This window comes from Orbicella franksi, chromosome 3, assembly GCF_964199315.1.
Source record: "Orbicella franksi chromosome 3, jaOrbFran1.1, whole genome shotgun sequence".
NCBI classification, from domain to species: domain Eukaryota; kingdom Metazoa; phylum Cnidaria; class Anthozoa; order Scleractinia; family Merulinidae; genus Orbicella; species Orbicella franksi.
Genome location: NC_138147.1, coordinates 33,525,192 through 33,547,358, shown reverse-complemented (window position 1 = coordinate 33,547,358; position 22,167 = coordinate 33,525,192). Strand labels below are relative to the sequence as shown.

Genomic DNA, 22,167 nt, shown 5'->3' with positions numbered 1-22,167 from the left:
TCCGACTGCAACCACGCAGCCGTAAAAAACCCCAAGCGTGTGGCTGCTGGAAAAATGGTTGCTGAAAGAACGCGGCTGGCCCGGGGAGAACAGAAGAAAGCGGCCGAGGCTTATCACGCGGAAAATGAAGCGAAAGCCGCCACAGAGGCCCCTTAGCCAGCCCCGACTACAGAAGGTGTAAGCCCAAAGAGCGAAAGCCCAAAAAGCGGCGGCCTCAGCGCCAACCAATGGATCGCTACTGGCAGCATATGCGTTTCACTGCTCGGGATCTATTACAATCGTGAAGAGCTCAAGGCAATGGCCAAGCCCGTGTGCGACAAATTCAAAACGCCGGAGCCCGCGAGTGTCGAGTGCAGCCAGAACCTGCTCGCGCGACACGGCCAAGCGGATTTAAAAAAATGCTTTGAACCTTTGCGTGTGATGTATACCCACGATGTCAGAACTTACCACTTCACAGAAGATTGTCACTTTCGCCGCCATTTTTGGTGTCACGTATTTGCTGCTCGACTTTAGCAAAATTGTTCTTAGCCAAGCATTCGAAATTTTGTGGGAGGCCTTTGGCATTTATGCCGGAGAAGAAGAGGAAGTCTTTGACGATAATGGCGGAGAAAAATCGGAATAAGATCAAGCGGGAAAAAAAAACAGATTAATTTTGTTTTAAACTTTCGTTCTTTTCTTATATCGAACGCACCATGTCCGACAACAAGCTTGTCAAGACCTTCCTTGATGCCGGAACTCTCACGGGATTAGCCGCGGGCATCGGCTGGGTCGCAAGAAAGGTTGTGAAAGAGAATTTCACTCCTGATCCCAGCAGCAGCCTGATGAATTACGTGAAGTTCACCGCCGTCATGGCGGGCAGCATTGCGCTAAAAGGGTATCGTGAGGACCAGAAAATCCTCCCCGTCAGCGTTTAAAAAAAAAAATATTATAATAACGCAATGCCGCGTTCTTATTTGGCCATAAAAGCCTTCACAACGGCTGCGCTGTACTTTTTGCAATAAATATGATCTATTATGCCTGTGATGCCATTGATTTTGTTTGGAGTGTTAAGGTTGTCACCCGTGAAGACTCCGATTCTGAGGATCAAGACTCCGCTTTTGAGGATCTTGATACTGAGGAATTCCCATTACCGGAGAAATGCGCTGCACCTCCTCCTTACGAACCCCCACCGCCGCCATATGAGAACAATTAAAAATAGATTTACAACATATACAATGGCGAGCATCGCGATCATGATTGGCGGGGCTGTGTTGAACGCCACGGCTTTTATCGGCGGCAATTATCTTGCGAGGGCGCTTGGCGGGGGCGACAAAGCCGCGCTTGAAGAAAAAAAGCGCCACGACAAAGCTCTCGAAGATTACCAAGCGGCTTACGCCAAATACACGCGAGACCAGACACAACTTCTCGACTGGATCGCGACCAACGCGCAAACAAAGGAGTAGGCCAAGCAGAACTTCACCAACACGGACTACGCCTTCAAACTCTACAACCAGGCGCATCCTGACGAACAGATGGAGCCCAAGTTCTCGGATTTCTATCAGCCAAGCGAGCAGCAGAAAAACGGTGAACTCGCGTTCGTGGGCGCCGGGGCGCTCGCTCTGGGCTACGCGGCCTTCCGGTTCCTTTAAACTTTTTTACGCCTTACTTATATGGACGCCAAACTCTCAAAGATATACTACGGCCCTGGGGGCTACTGGAAAGGAATCACCGCGATCAAAAAATTAGCCGACGCCGCCAAGGTACCTGAAGAAGCCGCAAAAAAGTGGCCGATTAGGCAAGCGCTCTGGCAGATATACCTCCCCGCGCCGAGGCGAATTCCTCGCCCGAAATTCGACGTTCCCACACCCAACAAGGTCCATCAGGCGGACCTTCTTTTTCTGCCGCACGACAAGCTCCCTCGCAGCCGTAAAGTTTTCAAATATGCTCTCACCGTTGTCGACGTGGCCAGCCGCTTCAAAGAGGCCGAACCCCTGATTTCGAAAAGTTCTGATGAGGTCGCCCAGGCCTTTCAGAAGATTTACAAGCGCTCGCCTCTCGAATGGCCTGAAATGCTGCAGGTTGATCCCGGGCGCGAATTCATGGGCGCTGTCACGCAAGAGATGGACAATCACAAAACATATATCCGGCGCGGGCGCGTTGACGTTCACCGCGACCAGGCCATTGTTGAACGTTTCAACCGCACCCTGGCGGAGCGATTGTTCGGGCACCAGTACGCCGTGCAAATGCTTCTCCCTGAGGGCAAGCGGTCCACCGCCTGGGTGAAAAGACTTCCAGAAGTTGTTTCGGCTTTGAACAACGAGGTCACAAGCCTTATCGGCAGGAAATCCGCCGTTGCCATCAAAGAAAAATCTGTTTATGCGAGACCTTCGACACCTTACACGAGGCCTGTTGGGAAACGCGAAAAAATCCTCCCCTCTCTTGTCCAGGTTCGTTATCTCTACCAGCCCGGCGAGCTTGAAGGGGGCGTGAAAAGGGCCATAGACCCGATCTGGTCTTTGAAAGTTTTCGGCATTGAAAGATCTTTTTCCAAACCGGATCAACCCGTTCTCTACTATCTGCGCGACGGGCCCAAGCGCGGCTTTGTTCGTGAAGAGCTGCTGGTTGTTCCTCCGAACACACAGTTACCCCCAGAGCAACTTTGAAACTTCGGCTTCCAATCCTCTAAGTTCATCATCCGTTAATGTTGACAATATATCCATGCAGGTGTACCCGTAAGCTTTCGTACAGATACCATCGTCGCCTATCCATCGCTTTGAATCAAATGGCGAAAGCGAAATTTTGTTAAGATGCATACCGTAGATCTCGTGTCCCGCGCTCCGAAGAATGTTCATTCCATGCCATTGCTGCTTCGCACCGAAAAGCGTTTCCTTGTACTGTTCATGCGTTATTTGTTTCTTGACAACGTTCTTTTTTACGCCCTTTGCTTTTTTGATATTGTTTTCGTCCGCCTTCAAGATGGAGTACATCTTCGGCCTCAGACCAACATACTCTGCGATAGGGGTTCCGGCACACTCGTCTTTCATCTTGCCCAAGACCTTTTTGTTCGTGTTTGAGTGGAGAGGATGCTCCTTCGGGTAGTCGCTCGTGTCGTAAAGGTCCATGTTGTTTTTCATGTCTTCGTAGACGTCTTCTGTTTCGATCAGAATCAGAAGGCTGTCGGTGTCCGTGTACAAGAGCTCGCACTTCGAGCCGTACTTCTTTTTAAGCTCGTTGTAAAAGAAGTCGTACATCAAGATCTTGCTGTTGTCGAGGATCGTCATCCCCGTGTAGACCGGCTTGTTGAGAAGCAGCTTGCTTTTTCGCATGTCGATTCCTGCCATGTCGTTTGAAAATAAAACATGCCTTGAGTACAAAGGGCTGGCGATCAATTTCCTTATTTTGTCCGTCTCGTTGCTGCGCACTATTTTTATGTCAACGCGGTTGCGCAGGTTTTCCATGGTTTTGCCGAAAACCGAGTTGTTCATGAGCTTGTAAAAGTTCTTTTCGAAGTCGCTCTTCGCTTTCTTCCTGAACTCTGTGTTCATCCGGATGTACGGCTCCATCCAGCGTTCTTGTTCGAACTCCAGCACCCTGTGCACACGCTTCAGTTTCATGCCCTGCTTCAGATAAAACTGCAAGTTTCTGTAATGCACGACGTAGTTCTTTTTGTCATGAAGCGTTAGCAGCAGCTCATTGCTGTCCGGGGGTTTCAGATCCAGGTCTTTCATCAACCCCTTTTGGTAGTCCGACATCCACTCCTTTTTTACGGCCTTTTTCTCCGGCGCCAGGGGATAGCTGTTGTGCTCCTCATGCAGTTCTGCAGGGTATTCGAGATCGACCTCGAGAATCCACCCATGTTTATCGTTCTCTTTCTTATTCAAGATTTCATCCAATGTGGGCATGTCACGCTTCCATTTAAAACCTCTTATCGGGAGGGGCTTGCACATCGCCCATCCGTAAAGGTTGTTTGCGTCGAGATAGATGATGAATTTTTTTGGCTTGCTTGGGTCGTATCCCGTTACTTGCGGGTTGTTCGCCTTGGCGTACCTATTGCTCACCATGGAGATTCCGCCCCGCATTCCCCTTTCCACGAAGAGATGCATTTCGTAGTCTGTGAAGAGCTCAAGCTCGACCCCCGTCTTTTTCAGGAGCGCATCCCAGGAGAGGCCTGGCGACGTGTAATAATGCGCCGGATCCAACCCGTACTTCTCAAGGCACAGGTTTCGGAAGTTCTCAAAAACATCCGCCAGCAGCGCGACGTCCGCTTTCACGTAAAGATCGTGGTAATCGCCCAGCGTTTTGCATTCAAAATACTCCCAGACAGCCTGCGCGTGCGCGTACTCTTCGTCTGTTATGTGCTCGTCGTTCAGCTTGCTGTAAAACTTCTCTTTGTCCGGAAGCCTCTTCTCGCTAAATCTTTCCCTTGAGTCCATGTACTCGTAAGGGTAGCTCCCTTTTTTGAAAAGCAGGTCGCTGCCTTTCGAAATCGTTGATGTTATTTTCAATGCCTCCTTCGGTGTCGCTCTTACAAGTGAATCAAGTTCAAGCTGTCGATGAAACGCAGACCTCCGACCGAAAATGTGATGTATTTTTCCATGTTGTTGGCGACGCATTTCACCTCTTTCTCCAGCTTCGACATCGCTTGCATCAAGTGGTGCGCGTCGTAGCCCCTCAGGTTGTGGAATACAACTGGTATTGGGTCCGTCTTGGGGTTAATTCGCAATTTCTTGTTACATTCGCTGTGCGCGGCTCCGCGGTACCTGCCCGTTATGTGGCAATGGTCCTTTACCGCGTCTCTGAAGTTTTTCTTCATCAAAGGTTCTGCGCAGAACAAATTTTGTCAAATTTTTTTCAATTTTGTCTTTTTCTTTTCTTTCTCTTTTTGCTCCAACAAATTTTATTTTGTTGAGCGCCGCGTAATAACAACCTTTGTGACTTTGGCCGCAATAGCTCCCTGTGTCATGGTTCCAGATGGGCATTGAGTCTAAGAATTCGTCTTTTATCAAACTTTTGTTACAAACGTGGCAGTCGTTTGCGTTTTTGAATTTTTCCCAGTCTTCGGCCGTCATATCAATGGGCTTTGGTGTGGCCAAACTCTCTCTTATTTTCTCCTCTTCCTGCAGAATGTCGCTTAAAAACTTTCCCACCGCGTTTTCGCCCCTGTGAGTGTTCGAACCTACCACTTTTCCATCGCTTCTCACGACAAGGTAAGAGTAACCGCATGCCTCGTGCATTTCGGTCTTCTCTGTGTAGCTTGTTTGCATTCTCTCACGCTCACAGCCCAGAATCTTTCTGATAATTGCCTCAAAATCCGCGTAAATAATGAAAGGCATCTTCATCTGTTTTTTGAAGTTTTGGAAGGAAAGGATGTTTTCCCCTTCTTTCGGCATCTCAATCCTTGTCGGCCTGCCATTCACACCGTTGCAATATTTTTTGTGATTCGCTAGCAAGTCTGGACTTGAGAAACCGGTCAAACACAGCATACAATAGTGTTTTGCGTTTCTGTTCTTGCTCTGATCGAATAGCAAAGCGCTTTCTCTTTTTATGTGACAGTAGTGCTGAATTTCCCCTGACTCGATTAGCATCAGGTTTATCCGCGGCACATTCGCTTGTTTTTTGCTTATCTGGTGCACGATCACACAATCGTTTTCCCAGCCAAATACGTTTATTGCGAGTTTGGGGTTTTGTGCCTCGAGCTTTTCTATCTGATTTACCGGTGTAGGGAAATCGATGCCTGCGTAGTTGATACCGTCATTGACCGGATATTTGCTTGGCCTTTGCGGATCTTTCCCGTTTTTCGGAGGGAATAAAGCGGCTCTGAGTGCCCACTTCAAACATTCGTTGTCCCTGTGTTTCACATTGATTATTGCCTTCTTTTTCGCCAGTTTGGCTGGAAGAGGCAAATAGCTCCCTCCGCGAAGTGGCTGATAGCGCGCAACATTCACGTACGCGATCTGTATCCTTTCAACCGCCCATCCTGATCCCATCTCGGACCAGTGTTCAATTTTTCCTTTTGCGTTTTCAATGAATTCATCAAATTTTTGTTTTATCTTTTCCTAGTCGTTCCTTCCGAAAACATGCGGTTCATCTTCTTTGAAATAATGCTCCATGAATTGCGTTTCATCGTTTCTTTCTATTGAGAACTTTACTTGTAACCCGAAACTTACTTTAACGTTGTTTAACCTTTGGGTTTCTTGTTCAACCACATCGGTGATCTTTTCTTTGTTTTCTCTTGCGAACCTCAAAAGATCTTTATTGTTTGGGTTCCTTTCAGATATAACCATTCTCCACACACGGAGCCATTCTTGGAAATCGTTTTGAGATATTTGGAACCCGTCGTATAATGCGGTAAAATCTGGTTGTAACGGCTCGGGAAGGTTTGTTCTTTCCTCCCTCGGTATTGGGCCGTAGAACATTTGCAGAACATCGGACGAATATCTTGCGGCAGCCATTACGGCGTAGTATACACTGTGCATGCAATTCTCCAATAGGAAAAATTTTGTGGCGCAATTTTGTATTAACTAGTGAAGGGCACATCCGCGCATATTGATTACGGACGTTGCAGCTTCTCTGGACCCGCTACTTCACCTAATTTTACTGCTGTGCTGTTGCGTTACATACACACACATTTCTGGCGCAGCACTCACGGAACACTGTGTCCTTGTCGAAAATTGGTTGTCGAAAATTTGGTTTCGACAACTGCCGTTCTCGCACACACACATATATAGTGAGGGTTCTGGTCGCAAGCGAACGCACACAGTGCAAGCGTAACGCAACTCCGAATCTTCAGATGAGGAGTTGCGTTACGCTTGCACTGTGTGCGTGAGCGCTGCGCCAGAACCCTCACTAAAAATGTGTGTTTGTTAAATTTTGGGTGGCCGCTTAATAGGGATAAAGGCGATAATGAAACCCTTATCGGAACGACCAAATGGTGGCCGCGGAGGTAACCGGACCGGTCAATGGGTATTTTATTTACAATATTTCACTGACAATAATTTTGGACTGTATTGACACCAGTCCTCTATTTTCTGTTACAAACATACCAATGCCTCGCCACTAAGCAAGCAAAAATACGCCAAATAAAATGGCATGGCCAGGGTTTGTTTACTAACGTAATTACTAATTAAATTTTGTCTGTTTTTCTCACGAATTAGGCACGTTGTGATTTCCTATTTATATTTCAGCTAGTTCTTGCTTCATTGATCTATAATTTGTTTATGGCGATTTTTTTAAAATTATAGTGAGTACAGGCACTAGCTTTATCAGCTGTTGTCTGAAACATCAGAACGTACAACAAACGTGATTTGGACCGAGGCCACGCACACTATAGAATACGATTATTTAAATATACACATATTATTATATATATGAACAAACAGATGAACAATGATTAAATTGTTTCACTTATCCTGAGAGTGCTCTATACAAACTAGATCAAAATGTGCAGCATATGCCGTGACAGCATTGCGTGACGAACAAATAACGGCTGTAAGATTGTGCTGCACCGACACGCTCATCAGCAATGGTCAGCAATCGATCGAACGTAATATTCTGGCGCAGTGCAAAGCAAGCAGCTATCTCAAAATGACTCAGCCGTTTTTGACTTAGATGCAGTGATGTTCATATACGCAGAAAGATGGTCGCAGATTCATGGTATTCGACTAATAATAGGTTGACAGTAGGCGATGTACATTGGACGTTAACCTTGTGTAAACAAAAGCAAACTTCTGCTTTACGTACGACAAATGGTGAGAGATCGACTAGAAACACGTCAAATCGGCTTTGGACCAGCCTTTTACTACAAATAAGGTTAGAACATTATCGAAATTTTCAGCTCTGTGTCTATTTCAACTTATTATAGGTCAAGTCATGTCGCGCATGCTAAAATATACGTCTGACCCGTAAATTGAAATTTGACGACGGATGGTCAAATATTTGCATTTTTGACGTACTTTGAAAAGCTCTCGCGTCGCTCACAATCATTTGCCCAAAGAAATTTTCACAGGAATCTGTAGACCATCCTTCTGCAATTCAACCACCAGAAGCTTAATCCATTTGAAGGTTTCGCACATGGTGAAAATTTATTATATTCACGAAGTACTTTTAAGTGAATGAAATACATGTCTTCGAAATTTACTTATTTTGCACCAAAAAAGGCAAGGCTACATTCCCTAAAATCAACCCAGTACACATTTAAACATTGCAAAAAAATATTTGAGTGTTTTAAAGACGGAAGGATGGTGTGGTTTTGCAAGCGAGGCTCTCAAACTTGTTTAATAAAATGGTGCGTCAAATGGCGATTTTAACGGAATTTGGGAATTTGCATATTTCTTTGAAATAAAATGATATCTTATCCAGTAGTTTTTGTCATGCCCTAGCCTATCTACCATAAGAATATGAGCGAAATCGAATTTTCGACTCTTGCCGCGAAATTAAGAATTTGTCTGATTTTTACAGGCAGGCACTCTTAATACGTTTCGAGTTTCCACTCTTCAAACTGTCGTCCGCCCTGTCACCTTTGAGTGACCAGAGAACAAGGCTGAAATTCAGGCTAATACGGCATTCTATATTAATAATCAAAACGAGAGTTTTGTTTCTGTTTTTCCAAGAAAACGTCACGATCTTGTTAGGTTAGCAATTTTCGTCTATGCAACGAAAAATAGTCATGAAATATATTATAAATAGTATATCTCGAAACCACTGTCCGAAGAATCAATAAAACAAAAATCATAAACTATACACAACGTGCCTCGAAACCCTTCCTTAGAGGCGTGGATCAACTATCCAGGGCTTTTCCCTTGAGAAATAAAAATCCATAAAAGGAAAAATTCGTGGGGTTGATTTAGTTGGGTTTCAATATTCATCTTAAAACAAACTTAATTCTTCTTGGAATTTGAGATTCTAGGAATTTAACTTTCTTGGTAAGCGTTGGGGCGATTTAGGTAATTTACGACATCAAACGAAAACTCGTGACATATCTGATTTCAACCAGAGCAGCCAATCTTTCAACTGTCAATGAATGCAATACTTTGTTGTGGGAATTCTACGAATGCAGGGTCCATATTCTAGGAAAAACTAGCTCAGCTTTGCTCCAGAAAAGAATGCTCATGCAATTAATTAAATACGTGTCTGATACAGGAACATTACCGTTGCTTTCTTGTTGCCGACGAAAAATTAACATAAACGATAAATTTTGTTTGATTAAACATAACAGGAAATGTGCTGAATATGGCACCCACATGACAACGGAGTCAGTTTACAACTTTTCTCGCCAAATAATGACAATAGTAGAGAACAAAGAAATAATATATATTGACTGGAGAAGTTTTATCGTTTTCTTCGTGGTTTCTGACACGTTTAATCTATGATTTCCTGAGGTAAAAGGCTATTTCTTTATGTAACTATGATTATACTTGACTTGTGAAATGAATTTCGGTTTTATTAAGAAGTTCTTATTAGATTTAGGGATTGGGCAAGTTTTATCACTCATGGTATTCCCGAGTAAGTCAGTAAAACGCTTTATTAAAGTTATGATAAATAATGACTTGGAGAACGCCTTGCAAACATTGTCAGTTCAAAAACCATGCTTATTGATATCTTTTGAAAGTAAGTTAACGACAGCCTGAAATAGCCAATTGGAGATGACAAAGTAATCTGTTCAAGCCTCGCTTTCATTCGTTGTGCAAACAGGCCTGCTTTTCCGAGAAAGCTGCAAAACGTTTCCGTGTACTGAAAGATAAAAGAGAAGGACAGTTGCTGAAAATTTCATCGATTTAAATAGCGAAATCGGAAAGAGTGAAGATTCTTGGCTGAAGGAATAACGTTTGTCAGCTAGCATCCTCTGGATTGAGAAGAACGCAGTAAGAGCGCTGCCTTGCAAGACTGCCTCGGTTCGCAAAGCTACCAGTTCGCCGGCTTAAATCTAAACAAGGTATTTAATTCCCATATGTGAAATGTTTCGCTTCAGACTAAGTAACTGGCGTGGCATGCGACCATGTTTTCACTTTTCTTTGAAATAGACAAATTGAATGTTAGGAATTACATTGCTCAGAGTTGTTATTGTTTAAAAAAGTCCGAACTAGCCGGTCCTATAAAGGTCAAGTTGAAACCTTAACACGACAGTACCAGAGCGAGCCATCACGAATGTTTTGGAGGATAAAATGGTAAAGTTAACAGCCCTATACATAGCGAATTCGAGATCCTTCGATCGTGATGTTGCAATTTTAAATAATTTCAGCGATTAGCATTCAATTAGTTTGAGATCAAAATTTAGCGAAGGAATAAGTATACGTATCAGTCGTCCATATTACCCCGTCATATTAGCTCGTCGCAGTTGAAATGATACTTACAAAATACTCCAAACTACAAGTTGCATCGCGCAGCAAGTGAAAGCTTGAAAGAGTGTGTAAAAATTCAGCTGCATAAAGAATCAGATAAAGGAAGTTTAAATCACAACTAGAAGGCTTTAACTGATCTCGAGGCCGCTGAGTTCATTCGGTTTGAGTGTCGTTCCTGTTATTTCTTGACTTTCTTGTTTCTTCTTCGCCTAATATAATCTGTACATGACGTGGCAATCTTTAACTAATTTCGCTTACGGGATTCCAATTTGCCAGGCGGGGCCATTGGAATATTTCCTCAATATAAACCCTTTTGAAGAGCCGGAATAGGTTGCAGACTGAGTAAAGTCATTCGATATTTTAGGAATAGTGAGTTATCATATTTGCAAAGGATCAATGGTCTTCAAAACAGTTGTAACAACTGACCCTCTTCCCAAAACAACACTGAGTCCATCCTTGAGTTCACCCAGGGAATTTTCCCACACCCAAGTAGGATTGTTTGTAAGATGGAACTCCATAATATAAGTCAATAGTTGAGACTTGTGTACGGCTTGTACGAGTGGAAACAACTAGGTGGAACGAGCGTATGAGTAAGTTAAACTACGAAACGAGGCTCAGTAACCAAAACTATCTGGTTGGTTCTATGGGTAAAGTTTACATTTCCTAGGAATTAAATCATTGAAAAGCTTAGCAGTTGTTGCAAAAAAGGCTGGCGGTGCAATTTAAAAAATGTTCAGTATTTCATCGTTTGCCACTGTGGCATATTATAATCTTCACTTGTGGAAATTCGTGGCTTGAAACTCATAGATATCTCCAAGATTATGTTCAATGCGTAAATCGCAGTTCGTAAAAGGTAAGATGTAAGCAATAGATTCAATTTATTGATTTATTTGTTGATTTCGTCACCGGACTTAGTATACATAATTATAAAAGGACATAGCGAGATGGCTTGGCAACATAGCATTTCTCCCAACTTTTAAGTGCTCATTTAAGGAGCATAAAAGGGACTTATGGAAAGCCATAACTTTCTTATGTGGTTGTTTATCATTATTTACTGTGGTTTCTTCATTATGTGTTGTAGCTACTCCATTATGTTTTGTGGTTTCTTCATTATGTCCTGTAATGTAGTCCTTACGTGAAGTGTTTTTATCATGATGTGGTGTAATAACTTGTCATAATGTAATGTGGTTACGCTGTTATGTTGTCTGGTATCTTCGCTATGTGGTTTGATCATTACGTGATGTGGTTTCGTCTTTATGTCTTTTTGACCTCACTTCCAATACCAAGCTCTAGCACCCAGGCTTTACTCGCTATCACGAACTGGTTAAACCGGTTTTTAGATGGGTCCCAGTTCCTTCTCTTCCCCGGTGTTAAAGACAACAAACTGGCGGGAACAAGCAACGACATTTTGTCAGCTATACTTGATAAGATGCACCTTGGTCATCTTATTGAGAACTTCCAGCGTGAAAAGGTAACTGTGGATCAAATACGTTAGCTATCTTCTGAAGAAATGGAACTTTAAGGTGCGAACGATCGCAACGCAGTGATGAATTTAAGGTTAGAGTGTTTAAACTATGGTAGCAATCCACCGTCAAGGAAACCAGGAAAACAAGTTTGTGGCGTTCCTGAAAACTTAATTTGTAAGTCAGTTTTAGAGGGTTACCTGGAGGATGGCTTTAATATTAAGGACATTGCGTCGTTACTTTCTGTTTCAGAAAGTACTGTTTATCGAAGAATGGGTTGTTACGGCCTCAGTCAGTTGCAGCTCACAGAAAAAAAACAGAACGTCAGCTTGATGAAGTTGTAGAGGAAATAACTAGGGAATATCCTTCTTGTGGAGAGGGACTGCTAAAGCAAATACTGGCAGATCGGGGAATAAAGGTTCAGAGGATGAGACTCTGTGACAGCATTCATAGGGTCGATCATGAAGGAGTCGAAAACAGGAAGAAAGGCCGTCTACGTCGAAGGACCTATGATGTTCAGGGTCCATTTCTTCAGAAGATAGCTTACATATTTGATCCACAGTTACTTTTTCACGCTGGAAGTTCTCAATATTAAAGATTTCCAAGATGCATCTTGTCAAGTATAGTTGACAAATTGTCGTTGCTTGTTCTCGCCATTTTGTTGTCTTTAATACCGGGGAAGAGAAGGAACTGGGACCTATTTAAAAACCGGTTTAACCAGTTCGTGATAGCAAGAAGCCGGGGTACTAGAGCTTGGTATCGGAAGTGAGGTCAAGAAGACATGAAGACGAAACCACATCACGTAATGATAAACCACATAGCGAAGATACCAGACAACATAACAGCGTAACCACATTATATCATGGCAAGAGCACAAAACATAACTTAACAACCTCAATACATCATGATAAAACCACACGACGTAATGAAGTTATTACACCACATAATGATAAAAACACATCACGTCAGGACTACATTACAAGACATAATGAAGAAACCACAAAACATAATGGAGTAACTACAACACATAATGAAGAAACCACACCAAACAGTGATAAACAATCACATAAGTAAGTTATGGCTTTCCATAGGGACTGCTCAATGCCTGTGGTAGGTAAGGAAAGCAGAGTCTGAGTTTGCATACGAGCCAAGTGGCCCCATCCGGCCGGAGGTTTTCCCGGTTTCTGTATCATGAAGCGACTAGGGGTATTTCTACTCCTCCCTCCCCGCTTGATCTGGAGACGAGCGCACTAATCATGAGGCTACCTCCAATCAATGTTTGTGGGTATCTGGTCTTTTTTCAGATGACTTAAGTTTTTTGTTTGTTTCCTTGTTTGTCTCCAACATTGCAGGAGCAGTCAGAAAAGAATGTCAGTTATAGTTGAGACACCGGTTGCCAAGTATGGCCGAAGTAGCGACTTTGGAGTTGTTTTGGATTTTATTCAAAGCATGTTAAGCAACGAGACTCTGCGACAAACCTTCAACATTCCGCACTTAGTTATGGTCGGTCGACAAAACATGGCAAAGACCACGCTCATAAATCGACTGATCGGTCGATATCTTCTCCCAATGCGCCGAAATGAAACGGCCAACACCCTGCAGGCACGCACCACATATCCCATAATACTCAATCTACGGAATGGCCGAAAAAGAATGGTAGAAGTGAAATGCGATAAGAGACCGGATATAGGAGGAGCTGTAGAGGACCCCACGGACGATGTAGTAGAGGATTTTCTCAACAAGGTTTCAGGTCAACTCCCCAAGGAGGAGGGAACTCCGATATCAAAGACCCCGGTCAATGTTACTCTACAAGGTGATCTGTTATATAAATTTGATGTTGTTCATTTTCATTCTTTGTCACTTACATATGAAATCCGGCCAGCTAAGCAGGCTAACAACTGTTACTTTTGATCAATTTTTCCAGGCCCCGAACTCACGACCCTCACCTTGGTCGACCTTCCCGGCGCCCACTTCGCCAACGACGACCCGCGAATGAACCACGTGACTCAGCGTTTAGTGTTGGATTACATCGAGAAGAATACAAACAGCATTATCGTGATAGTGTCCGAAGTAGGGGACCCCACAGGCGACAGTGCAATAAACCTTGTCATGCAAAAGGCCTCAGATTTTAGGACCCGTACCATCTGCGCTCTAACCAAACCAGACAAGCTGAGAGAAAGTGACGACATGGGTAAAAGGGTGGCTTTAAATGGGTCAAGCTTTACCCTGGAGGATAACCGCTTTATTGTGCTTCGGGGTAAGAAATTTAAATTCGTAGTTTGAGCGAAGAACGTTTCTTCAATAATTCTGAAAACTACTTTAGTTAAACTCTCTGGATGATTTGAAACTACTACTGCTACTGCTACTGCTACTGCTACCACTACTGCCACTGCCTCTGCTATTGCTACTGTTACTGCTACTGCTACTGCTACTCTTACTGCCACTGCTATAGCTACTGCCAGTACTGCTACTGCTGCTGCTACTGCTGCTGCTACTGCTACTGCTACTGCTACTGCTAATGCTACTGCTACTGCTACTGCTAATGCTACTGCTACTGCTGTTGCTGCTACTGCTGCTACTGCTACTGCTATTGCTACTGCAACTGCTACTGCTACTGTTACTGTTACTCCTACTGCTACTGCTGCTACTACTGCTACTGTTACTGCTACTGCTACTGCTACTGCTGCTGCGGCTACTGTTACTGCTGCTACTACTGCTACTGCTACTGCTAACGCTACTGCTACTCCTACTGCTCCTACTGCTGCTACTGCTACTTTTTATTACTGCTACTGCTCCTGCTGCTACTGCTACTGCTGCTACTGTTACTGCCACTGCTACTGCTACTGCTACTGCTGCTGCGGCTACTTTTACTGCTGCTACTACTGCTACTGCTACTGCTACTGCTATTGCTGCTGCGGCTACTGTTACTGCTATTGCTACTGCTACTGCTACTGCTACTGCTGCTGCGGCTACTTTTACTGCTGCTACTACTGCTACTGCTACTGCTACTGCTCTTGCTCCTGCTGCTGCTACTGCTATTGTTACGCCTACTGCTACTACTGCTGCTACTGCTACTGTTACTGCTACTGCTCCTGCTACTGTTACTGCTACTGCTGCTGTTACTGCTATTGTTACGGCTACTGCTACTACTGCTGCTACTGCTACTGCTACTGCTACTGCTACTGCTGCTGCTACTGTTACTACTACTGCTACTGCTACTGCTGCTGCTACTGCTATTGTTACGGCTACTGCTACTACTGCTGCTACTGCTACTGCTACTGCTACTGCTACTACTGCTGCTACTGCTACTGTTACTGCTACTGCTCCTGCTACTGCTCCTGCTACTGCTCTTGCTCCTACTGCTGCTACTGCTATTGTTACGGCTACTGCTACTACTGCTGCTACTGCTACTGCTACTCTTACTGCCACTGCTATAGCTACTGCCAGTACTGCTACTGCTGCTGCTACTGCTGCTGCTACTGCTACTGCTACTGCTACTGCTAATGCTACTGCTACTGCTACTGCTAATGCTACTGCTACTGCTGTTGCTGCTACTGCTGCTACTGCTACTGCTATTGCTACTGCAACTGCTACTGCTACTGTTACTGTTACTCCTACTGCTACTGCTGCTACTACTGCTACTGTTACTGCTACTGCTACTGCTACTGCTGCTGCGGCTACTGTTACTGCTGCTACTACTGCTACTGCTACTGCTAACGCTACTGCTACTCCTACTGCTCCTACTGCTGCTACTGCTACTTTTTATTACTGCTACTGCTCCTGCTGCTACTGCTACTGCTGCTACTGTTACTGCCACTGCTACTGCTACTGCTACTGCTGCTGCGGCTACTTTTACTGCTGCTACTACTGCTACTGCTACTGCTACTGCTATTGCTGCTGCGGCTACTGTTACTGCTATTGCTACTGCTACTGCTACTGCTACTGCTGCTGCGGCTACTTTTACTGCTGCTACTACTGCTACTGCTACTGCTACTGCTCTTGCTCCTGCTGCTGCTACTGCTATTGTTACGCCTACTGCTACTACTGCTGCTACTGCTACTGTTACTGCTACTGCTCCTGCTACTGTTACTGCTACTGCTGCTGTTACTGCTATTGTTACGGCTACTGCTACTACTGCTGCTACTGCTACTGCTACTGCTACTGCTACTGCTGCTGCTACTGTTACTACTACTGCTACTGCTACTGCTGCTGCTACTGCTATTGTTACGGCTACTGCTACTACTGCTGCTACTGCTACTGCTACTGCTACTGCTACTGCTACTGCTACTACTGCTGCTACTGCTACTGTTACTGCTACTGCTCCTGCTACTGCTCCTGCTACTGCTCTTGCTCCTACTGCTGCTACTGCTATTGTTACGGCTACTGCTACTACTGCTGCTACTGCTACTGCTACTGCTGCTGCTGCTGCTATTGTTACGGCTACTGCTACTACTGCTGCTACTGCTACTGCTACTGCTACTACTGCTGCTACTGCTACTGTTACTGCTACTGCTCCTGCTACTGCTACTGCTACTGCCCTTGCTCCTGCTGCTGCTACTGCTATTGTTACGGCTACTGCTACTACTGCTGCTACTGCTACTGCTATTCCTGCTGCTACTGCTATTGTTACGGCTACTGCTACTACTGCTGCTACTGCTACTGCTACTGCTACTACTGCTGCTACTGCTACTGTTACTGCTACTGCTACTGCTACTGCTACTGCTCTTGCTCCTGCTGCTGCTACTGCTATTGTTACGGCTACTGCTACTACTGCTGCTACTGCTACTGCTACTGCTACTGCTCCTGCTACTGTTACTGCTACTGCTACTGCTGCTGTTACTGCTACTGCTACTGCTACTGCTCCTGCTACTGTTACTGCTACTGCTACTGCTCTTGCTCCTGCTGCTGCTACTGCTATTGTTACGGCTACTGCTACTACTGCCGCTACTGCTACTGCTACTGCTACTGCTACTGCTGCTGTTACTGCTACTGCTACCGCTACCGCTTCTACTGCTGTTACTGCTGCTGCTACTCCTACTGCTACTGCTACTGCTACTGTTACTGCTACTGCTGCTACTGCTGCCGCTACTGCTACTGCTACAGCTACTGCCACTGCTACTGCTGCTGCTACTGCCACTGCCATCACTACTTTTACCACTACTTTTACTACTACTGTTACTGCTACTCCAACCACCACTGCTATTACTGCTGCCGCTGCTACTGCTTCTGTTGCTGCCCTTTACTTTGTCCTTACTAAGACATTATGTTGATTGCTGTGCAAAATAAACCGAGGTAATCACAATGACAATTACTGAAGCGAAAGAACCGTGACAAACCTATCAGAACTACTAGTAAAAAAAGCAATCAATAACTTGATAGAAAGCGCGGAAAAACTGTTTACTTGGCACATTGGGAACGTTGCTGCAAATGACTTTTCGTAGATCTCCGATTGCCTGGAGTGTTTTGTATAAATCTTTAACTCGATACCACAGGCATCAGGTATTTATTTTCTTTATTTGAACTTAACAACCCAGGCAAAGATGGTACAGATCCGAAAGAAAAGGACTGGGACGCTGAAATGACCCGTATAAAGGAGAAAGAGTGGTTCGCGAATCACCCACAGTACAGCGATATCCAACATGTGTGTGGCATTGATCGATTAATGGACACCATGATATCTTTACTGGCCGAAAAATTGGTCACGGAGATTCCAATTCTGGTGCGAACAATGAGAAAAAGAAAAGTAGAGGTAAACAGATGGCGTGGCCACAACACCAGAACTTATCCTCCTAACCATTAGTCTCCTATACACCCCTCCGGTGTTTACTTACAAATTAACAATGTTACATGGTTTTTTAATCGAAATAGGTCGATGAAATGCTAAGAGAACTTGAGGACAGCGAAGTCCCTGAGTCGGATGAGGGAAAAGGGGCGGTTGCGATGAAACTAAAGAATAACCTCATCAAACAGCTACACGAACTTCTCTTTAACAATACTTCCGACCTGGAAGGAGGCGAGAACGTGAGGCGGCTATTTAATTCATTCTGCGAAACTGTTTTTAGGGTAAGAGAACCGCTGAATAATTTGTATTACAACTGATACAATCCATGAATGTCTTTTCTCTAGAGACTTTGAGATAAGAGAGATGATTCGTTGAGCAAATTTTTAAGGTCACTATATACTTACGAATCATCACGAGACTGAAGTTCACTCAGCTAACACTACCGTAATTGTAAATCCTCATTTAACCCCCTCTCACCCTCCCTGGTTGGTGGCGGGAGAGCGGGTGGGGGAAGGAGGGGCTGAAGAGATAGGGCGGCTTGTTTGTTTGGCGAAACGAGGCCAGTAACTTACGGTAGAATTCCGAAAGTAACGGTCCCGTTACTTTCGAATTAAGCAGGCAAAAGCGGCCGGTACTTTCGGGTAGCTGTTCCTTTAGGATGGTTAAAACACGATTGTACGGTAACAGTCGTTTCAGAAAAAGCGGACGCGTAACACATGAAATAAAGGTGATTCGCAACAGTTGTTTTCTTGACCATACCTAGCATTTTCAATTAGCGTTTTGCCAAACTTCCCAAAAAAATGAAAATCAGTCAAGCATGAATTTTGTATGAACCAGATCTGTTATAGAAAAGCTGATGCACATTTCTGAAATTACGATGTATGGCATTGGGAATATGCCAGAATAAATAAAATTTTGTTATGTTTAATTTCGAAGAAATCGCGAAAACATTTCAAACCATGCGCTTTGTTTAATATTTTAATGAAATTGCCCCAAAAGACACCAAAATTTGCATTGAAGTTATGTTTTGAAGCCATGAAATTTTCGTTGGCTTGTGTTTTCGTGGTCTCGGGAAGGAGACTTTTTCTCAACATCACTTCCATAGTAAATTCAGAACAATTTTCGATTTTACGCGCTTTTTTGAAAATCTTAACAGCAACAACAACTTTACTCGCTCTTGTCCTTTTTAAAACGTTAACCACGTATGCCTGATAATGTTAACAATTTCATTCCAAAGTTTTATTAGCGTAAATACACAGTGGAACACTTTTAAATTTGTCGATGAAGTAGGCGCTCGAAACCACGAAAAAGTTGCGTTATAAAATCATTATAAATTAAAAGTCATAATATTCAGATCTATGTGTGCAACATTCTCCCGCGATCATAAACTGTTGTTGTGAATTACTCTTGGGAATATGCAGACCTCCCAAGAGCCTCTAAAAATAATAGTTTAAGTAAAACATTGGGGTCAAACAAAGTGAATTATGAGGAATTGGGAAATGGAGAATGCATAACTGACAGTTACTATTATTTAAGGCATGATTAAATTTATCTTTCATCTCTAGTTGGATCCTCTTGCCATGCGTAACGATGATGACATTAAAAAACAGCAAGGGAAATTGGAAGGTGCGACTGCCCCACTAGGGGAGAGCAGTGAAAACAGTCAACTCCTGCAGAAACTACTCTACGAGAAATATACAGGTAAAACCGCTTAGACTACCTTAACACTCCTTCATAGCGTGTTGGCCGGATGTCTTGTGCTAAGTGAGATGTTTTTTCATCGGGCGCGGCACACTGAGACAATAAAAGCTTCTTCTAAGATGTGATATGTTTTCATCTTCTAACCAAAATAGGCAATAAATTTTTTATGCTATAACTCAGGCAGTACACATGTTATTTTATGACTGATATATAGTCTATTTTCTGGGTAGGATATGACTTTAAAGGCCGTCCGGTTCCATTCAATAGCCCTGTTGATCAACTGCTACCCATATCGGAGACTCTTGTTCAAAATGTCGAGGAAACTCTACGGAGCATCGTTCAAATGACCATCGAGCGCAGCCTGTCCAAGTTCCCCACCCTCAAACAAGCGATCGAAGCGAAAGTTGTGAACAAAATATTTGACACCAAACGCGACCAGACCACTCAGTTCATCCGACAGTTTCTTGAAATGCAGAAGAAAAGCATTGACGTGGTGTTTGCACCAGTCCCCACACCACAGGAAATGAGTCTCTGGGAATCCTGCCTAACAAGAGATAAAAAGTTTCATCCGAGCATGACGTCAAAGATGATGAGTCACATGAAGGACCTCGGGAAAAAACTCTACCCTGACCAACTGGTCCGCGAGATGAATGAGGCTTGTAGCAAGACTCATTCGTTTGCCAATCACAAGGTAAGAATGCAGTACGAGATCATATAGAGCGTTATAACATGAAGTCACGGCGGTTCACACTTTTTGGGAACTTTGCAACTACGCTGGACCATATATTCACAGGGAGATTTCCAGAGTTACTTGTCGTTGTTTGGGATAAGGTTTTCAAGTTTGGAAAGATTCTGCTTTCGTCTGAAAAAGCGATACAATTTGCCGTGTTCAGCCAGCTTGAACAAAGGCATAAACCTAGTAAAAAAAACAAGGGGTTGCTATATAGTAATGCGCATATATATGGCACCAGTTTCTCAGCCAATTGCAGTCAGAATGTGCCACGAATCAGTGAATCAAATCACTTTCGTTTGGAAGGCTGTTCTTACGAAATGATTACCCTCTTATCATTTAGGACATTGAGGAAATGAGGAATCTGAAAAAGAACGTAGTGCGATGCTTCAACGTACTGAAAATGAACGTGTGTGACACAGTCCCCCGCTGCATCTTACATTTCTTCGTCACACAGCTGGTGGATGACCTTGGCCGCGCTTTGGAGAAGGAGAGCTTGGTTCAGTACTTGCAGGAGAGGAAGGATATCCGGGACAAGCGTGAAATGTGCAGGAAACAGTCCCAGGCTCTGGAGAAAGCGCTGCCACGCACCACAGACGTACTGGACAAACTGCTCCGCATGAAACAAGGATCCCCAGTAAAAGGTGGCAAAATTTACTGAACTGGAACAATCTTTTCACTTGTTGTCTTTAAGGAAAGTGCCTTATTTAAGAATTTTTGCACGTTTGTTTAATTTGTATCGTTTGGCGTGGAATAACTTCAAGCTCATTTGTTCCATATCAGGGGGGTGGTGTGGGGTAATAATTCTAATCGTAAATGCTGTTTGAGGAGTAACCGGATGAAAACGGATCATCGTAAAATTTCTAATAATTCCCCCCAAGTTTTGTGAAACTGTCTGATACTGTTATGAACAGCTACTGATATTTTATCTCTAGTTTCCTTGAAAGATTTCTTTTAGTCTCCCGATTCCCGGTAGCTTATTTCAATTTTCGGGCAAAAATGTGCTGTTTTCCCGAACCAGCATTTCTCGTCCATACCATCGCTACATGCAGACCTTACTCCGATCTAAAGCTATCTATTATTCAATCATGGCTCAGTGTTATTGAAACCCTCACCATCCAGCAAATCGTAAGTTTCCATTCTCGATAAAATTTGAGTTTATTTAAGTTAGATTATAAATAATTATTACTTTTAAATTAGGTTTAATAACCTCACCGTTGACATATAGCTGTTTCGACAAAAATTGTTCCACAAAAGCATGAAAGCGCACTCGACAATGTCTATTTTTTCGTTGCTTGTTTGAGTTTCGTGGTCTTTTAGCAAGAAGGAAGGAGAAAACACACACTGAAACACCTTGAGCCTCAATCAAGCAACCGTGAACCACCATTACCCACAATACCCTACGACATCGTAGCATACGCTTTTGCAGGACAATCACGCTCAAAACAGTTGTATATGCTCTGTCTGTGAGCAATCAATAATTTGAAAGCAGTCCCACGAATTTAGGCAGATATGTAATAAAAGCGGAATAGAAATTGTAACTTCTAATGAAAAATAAAAGTGTTTTTATAGAAATTGAAGCAGTGTCTATCAGTTCGATTTCTTACTCCTTTTTTTCACTACAAAACTGTCAAACTAGTGGCAAAAACAAGGAAACAACGGAGTTCTAGAGAGTACGGCCCCCTTGATGCTTACTATCACGAAATGGCGTAGCTTTCTTCGGCTGACTCAACTTAATCAATTACACTATTGTAACATTACACTTATAATTACAATTATGAAAACATGGATCCTTGGAGAATCCAATTCAAGAGTTTTCATTGGCTTAGCCATCATGGTACCTGAGCCATTATACCATGCTCTACAAATGCGATAAGCGTACGCGAAATTTTGGGGGACGTTTTTATTTTATTTCAGTTTTCTATGTGTTGTTCCTATATGTTATTCCACTCGCGCTTGTTGGATATGAGATGGTAGATAGCCAACTCGGCCCATCTCATATCCAACGCGCCCTCGTGGGATTATTTGTTAATTGTAGTATGACACTCATAGTTGCCCTCGGATCTTTAGGTTTCTATTTCTGTATTCTCATCTCCCTTTTGCTTGATAATTTACTGGTGTTGTTAGGAGAAATTAAATGCCGACTACTCTGAGAATTTTAAAGAAAGCTAGAAT

The 22,167-nt window shown here is 43.6% G+C and overlaps 2 protein-coding genes across 2 annotated transcripts; one reads left to right on the top strand and one right to left on the bottom strand.

Moving 5' to 3' along the window:
* Nucleotides 1-2,620: 2,620 nt before the first annotated feature.
* LOC145482183 (uncharacterized) lies at nt 2,621-4,820 on the bottom strand. Its single transcript, XM_081460798.1, has one exon. The coding sequence runs from the start codon at nt 4,590-4,592 to the stop codon at nt 2,622-2,624; it is 1,971 nt and encodes a 656-aa protein (XP_081316924.1). The 5' UTR covers nt 4,593-4,820; the 3' UTR covers nt 2,621.
* Nucleotides 4,821-9,423: 4,603 nt separating this feature from the next.
* LOC145482193 (dynamin-related protein Dyn2-like) lies at nt 9,424-21,573 on the top strand. Its single transcript, XM_081460811.1, has 8 exons — nt 9,424-9,910; nt 13,132-13,592; nt 13,704-14,036; nt 17,314-17,528; nt 17,648-17,842; nt 19,127-19,262; nt 19,493-19,953; nt 20,336-21,573. The coding sequence occupies exons 2-8, from the start codon at nt 13,148-13,150 to the stop codon at nt 20,651-20,653; spliced, it is 2,103 nt and encodes a 700-aa protein (XP_081316937.1). The 5' UTR covers nt 9,424-9,910; nt 13,132-13,147; the 3' UTR covers nt 20,654-21,573.
* The last annotated feature ends 594 nt before the right edge of the window (nt 21,574-22,167 follow it).

What these genes read in the sequence shown, in the direction of transcription:
- LOC145482193 (XM_081460811.1), top strand. Translation starts at nt 13,148, where the DNA reads ATGTCAGTTATAGTTGAGACACCGGTTGCCAAGTATGGCCGAAGTAGC. An exon ending in CCGCTTTATTGTGCTTCGGG is followed by an intron (nt 14,037 to 17,313) that starts GTAAGAAATTTA and finishes TTAACAACCCAG; the next exon opens with GCAAAGATGGTACAGATCCG. An exon ending in ACTCTACGAGAAATATACAG is followed by an intron (nt 19,263 to 19,492) that starts GTAAAACCGCTT and finishes TTTTCTGGGTAG; the next exon opens with GATATGACTTTAAAGGCCGT.
- LOC145482183 (XM_081460798.1), bottom strand. Translation starts at nt 4,592, where the DNA reads ATGCGTCGCCAACAACATGGAAAAATACATCACATTTTCGGTCGGAGG.